General features: G+C 34.2%; 1 protein-coding gene across 1 annotated transcript; it reads left to right on the top strand.

The window, feature by feature from the left end:
* Nucleotides 1–1056: 1056 nt before the first annotated feature.
* Nucleotides 1057–4022, top strand: LOC129921995 (uncharacterized). The gene is made up of 2 exons (XM_056005698.1): nucleotides 1057–1266; nucleotides 2322–4022. The coding sequence occupies exon 2, from the start codon at nucleotides 2322–2324 to the stop codon at nucleotides 4020–4022; it is 1701 nt and encodes a 566-aa protein (XP_055861673.1). The 5' UTR covers nucleotides 1057–1266.
* The last annotated feature ends 449 nt before the right edge of the window (nucleotides 4023–4471 follow it).

The following is a 4471-nucleotide window of genomic DNA, read 5'->3' as shown; positions in this document are numbered from 1 at the left end:
ATTAATAAACAACTTGGTCATCCCGAAGATAATCTACTTAGCAAATATAGTAGAACCTCCTCCTAATTTCATAAATAACATCAATACCACAAAAAAAAAACACAATAAGGAACATAAAACATACAACACTCATACAAGACAAAAAAGAAGGAGGGATAGGCTTACAAGACATTCACACAAAAATCAAAACGCTTAGAATAAAATTTGTAGAGAAAGTAGTAAGGTCTCCCAATAACTTCCCCTTAGTATTATATTATTTTGGACTTAGATTAAACAAACTCCTCCCCACTTAAAACAACACACCCCATCATTTTGGTAACCATACACATCCATTCTACAGATCACTCACAAGACACCTACCCAGCAATGAAAACATAACACACCACGACTCAAAAACAATATACACTATACTCAGAGACAAGTTGAAAGAAAACCTAGAAGTCAGAATAAAGTGGGTCAGGGAGTTAGGGGTTAAACCAACTAACTGGACAGACACATTCACGCATTTACACAAATACATAACACCCAAAGCACTACAAGTGGCCTACAGATTACTCTTCGGGATGACCCCAATAAAAGGAAGAATCTCAACTACAACAGGGTTCAAATATACCTGTGTAATTTGTAAAAAAGAAAACCAAAACCCAGAGAAACACTTATTTAGTGAATGTGAGCTGGTTGAGGAAGCAAAATAAAAACTTTAGAAGATATTATTGACGCAAACAGTCAAACCTGTCACTACCTGTGCAAATGTAAATACTGCTATTTTCTTTAATAAAGTACCTAAAGCCATAAATAAAAAACTAAGAGACATCAATGTAATTATTTTATCAGATTATAGAAACCTTATTTGGAATACCTACCTACAAATTGTCTACCATAATAAACTGTATAGTAAAGTATTATTAGATCACATTTTAAAGAAAATCATTGAACGCAAAGTGAAACAATATAGCGCTAAATAAATATACCAAGATTGTCCATTAACTTAAAGAAAAGGAAATATATATATATATATATATATGAATAGGGGAAAGTGGGGTAATATGAGATAGCGGGTAATATGGGCATCTGTGATTCTTTTTTATAGGTCCGTGCAATATAAAATTTGCTGAATTGAAAACGAGGCTAGTAATATGAGACCACTTCCGCAGACAGATTTCAACCTTTGGTTTGCAGAGATCGTTTGATTTTCACGTTTTAAAATTTTGATTGTTCTGGTTACATCACACCACTATCTTTCAAGGAGCATAAACTCTTCTAAAGGTAATTTATTATAATGTTTTTGTTATATAATGAATAAGTTGGCAAATATTCAGCATAATATAATATTGGAAATGTGTTGCACCCAGCGTGGTCGTAGTAAATACAAAAAATTTAGGTAGCTACCATGTGGGTAATATGGGATACCCAAGATGGGGTAAAATGGGATACCAGCTCATATTACCCCCTCATTTTGAATGGGTTTCATATCTTGATCTACATTATTATATTTACTAAAATGATAATTATAAATTAGATCTAATCTATGATAATCATATGATAATGATTGATAATGAATAATTGTAATAATAGATTTGATCTAAAGTAAATCTAGATTCTAGATCTAGCTTAACTAGCTAGATTCTAAATCTAGAATTGTATATAATTATTTATATAATAATTATATATATTATAGATCTAATTAATTTACGGTATAAATGATAAATAGATCTATAGTCATATAAAAGTAATTAATAATTATTATTAGTATCATTGATCTGCCGGGGTCCAGTCTAAAGTCTAAGGGTTTGGTCTAGGACGAATTAGAATTAAAAATCTCTGAAGGAATAGTCGAAAGTCGTCGAAACATATTTAAAGATATTTTAATTGTAGATCAACATTTTAAAGTAATTTAGATCGTCAATAGATAGATCTACTGACTCTGGAAATCTAGATCAATACTAAGACAATAGATCTAATTTTAATATATAATTTTAAAGTGTAGATACAGTATTTAAATATTTATCAAATATTACCGGGCTGTCTGCGTGGTTGTAATGTATTCGCTCTGCACCGTTGTCTCGATGGTCCTGGTTTTGATTTTTTATATATAATATATATAATATAGCTGATAGACTTTAGAACTAGATTTAGAGAATATTTTTAGATTTATATTCAAATTACCAGGATTGCTGCCTGTTTGTGATTTATTCGTTCTGGACTGCCAGTCCTTATATTGAAATCTACTCCCTTGTCATGCTAAATTAATTTCTTAAACAAATTATATTTGTGTTATATTTTTGTTTTTTTATTCTATTTTTGTTTGTTTTTTTTTACAGATGCCACGAACATACATCAGGAAAAATATGAGGAAGCAGTGGGCGGCTGACGCAATGGCTGCAGCAGTTACTGCAGTTAGAAACAAAGAAATGGGCTATTTAAAAGCCAGCAAAACTTTTGGTGTTCCTAGAGCAACTTTAGAACGCAAGGTAAAATGCATTGACACACCACTCAGCGAAGTGGTAAATGTTCCCTTAGGGAGAAAGCCTACATTGCCACCTCATATTGAAGCAGATTTGGTCAATTACATAATTGAAATGGAGGCTAGACTGTTTGGTTTAACTAGCACTGATGTGCGAAGAATGGCGTATCAGCTAGCTAAAATGAACAATATCAAGACTGACTTCAACATTAACAATGAAATAGCAGGCAAAGACTGGCTAATATCATTTTTATGTAGGCACCCAGAACTTTCTTTACGAAGTCCAGAATCAACTTCAGCTGCTCGAGCCACTGCCTTTAACAAAGTCAATGTTGGGAAATTTTTCGATCTTCTGGAAAAAGAAGTTGATTTAAAGAAATATAAATCAAATCAAATCTATAACGTTGACGAGAAAGGCATCACAACAGTGCAATCTAATAATGCAAAAATTATTGCACTAAAAGGAAAAAAACAAATTGGAGTCCTGTCATCAGCTGAAAGAGGAAGGACAGTAACAACAGTAATTTGCATGAGTGCGGCTGGTGAATATGTACCACCAATGTTCATCTTTCCTCGCCAGCGGATGAAGATGGAGCTAATGGATGGAGCACCTCCTGGATCCATTTATGCTTGCCACAAGACTGGGTGGATTCAGTTGGATTTATTTACACAATGGCTTCAACATTTTATCAACTTTGTTAAGCCCAGTCTGTTAAACCCAGCTTTACTAATTTTAGATGGGCATGCATCACATACGAAAAATCTAAATGCAATAAACCTGGCAAGACAAAATCATATCACAATGATTTGTCTTCCGCCACACTGCACTCACAGAATGCAGCCCCTTGATGTTTCATTCATGAAACCACTAACTACGTACTATGACTCTGAAATACAAGTGTGGCTGAGGTCACATCCTGGACGAGTAATCACGGAATTTCAAATTGCTTCCATTTTCGCCAAAGCCTACCTTCGTGCTGCCAGCCTTGCCACAGCGGTCAATGGCTTCGAAAAGACAGGCATCTGGCCTGTCAATAGAGACATTTTTCAAGACTGGGAATTCAAGGCAGCGGAGACGACAGATATACAGGTAGCATCAAATGAAATTCAGGAGCAACAAATGAACTCTGCGATGGATTTACCATCAACATCCAGCTGTTCCAATTTGGAACTTGGTAACCAGGAACCTCTTAACAAATCCTGGGGACCAGCTGACATTAGTCCTTTTCCGGTGGCACATTGTGAGCGAAGCAAAGGGAAAGGGCGGCGCAAAGGATGTACCGCAGTTTTGACGAGCTCACCATATAAACAGACACTATGTGAGCCGTCCACTTCTAAATGTGTCCCAAATAAACACAAAGGAAATAAATCAAAAGGCAAATCATCCAACCTAGGTGATGATGACACTCCTTGTATATATTGCAATGGCCTGTTCTCGGAAGATACAGATGGAGAACAATGGGTTCAGTGTGTAGCTTGTAGTAAATGGGCCCACACTGAATGTGCTGGGGCAGAGTCCAGTATTTTTGAGTGTGACTTGTGTGTGGAGAGTGATTAAATATATTTTTTTTTTTATTAAAATTATTTCCATTCTTTAATAAAATGTTTTATTTTATCTTGTCTTTTAAAAAATCATTTTTGTGTTTTTTATTTCTTATAGTTTTAATGGCAGAGCTCAAGTATCCCATATTACCCCCACAGGGTGGGTAATATGGGATACCAACTAAAAAAAATAAAATTAAAATATCTTCATAAGTTTCTAATTAAAAGGCCTGATGTTTGGTAGAAATATTCTTTAATGTGTAGTTGATCATTTTTTATATTGGTAGCTAGTTGGAATATACAACTTTTTTTTTTTTTAATTTTACAAGTTAAGTATCTCATATTACCCCACTTTCCCCTATGTGTATGCGAGTGTGTATGCGTGTGTATAGATATATATCTCAAAATGATCCTTTTTATATATTTAAAGACCCTGTAACCATAGGCTATAATTTAAAAAGCTAC

Source organism: Biomphalaria glabrata, chromosome 12 (genome assembly GCF_947242115.1).
Source record: "Biomphalaria glabrata chromosome 12, xgBioGlab47.1, whole genome shotgun sequence".
NCBI lineage: Eukaryota > Metazoa > Mollusca > Gastropoda > Planorbidae > Biomphalaria > Biomphalaria glabrata.
The sequence above is the reverse complement of the archived record's forward strand: the minus strand, read 5'-3'. Positions and strand labels throughout refer to the sequence as shown.

Bases quoted from the DNA above. Each gene is read 5' to 3' on its own strand.
- LOC129921995 (XM_056005698.1), top strand. From the start codon at position 2,322: ATGCCACGAACATACATCAGGAAAAATATGAGGAAGCAGTGGGCGGCT.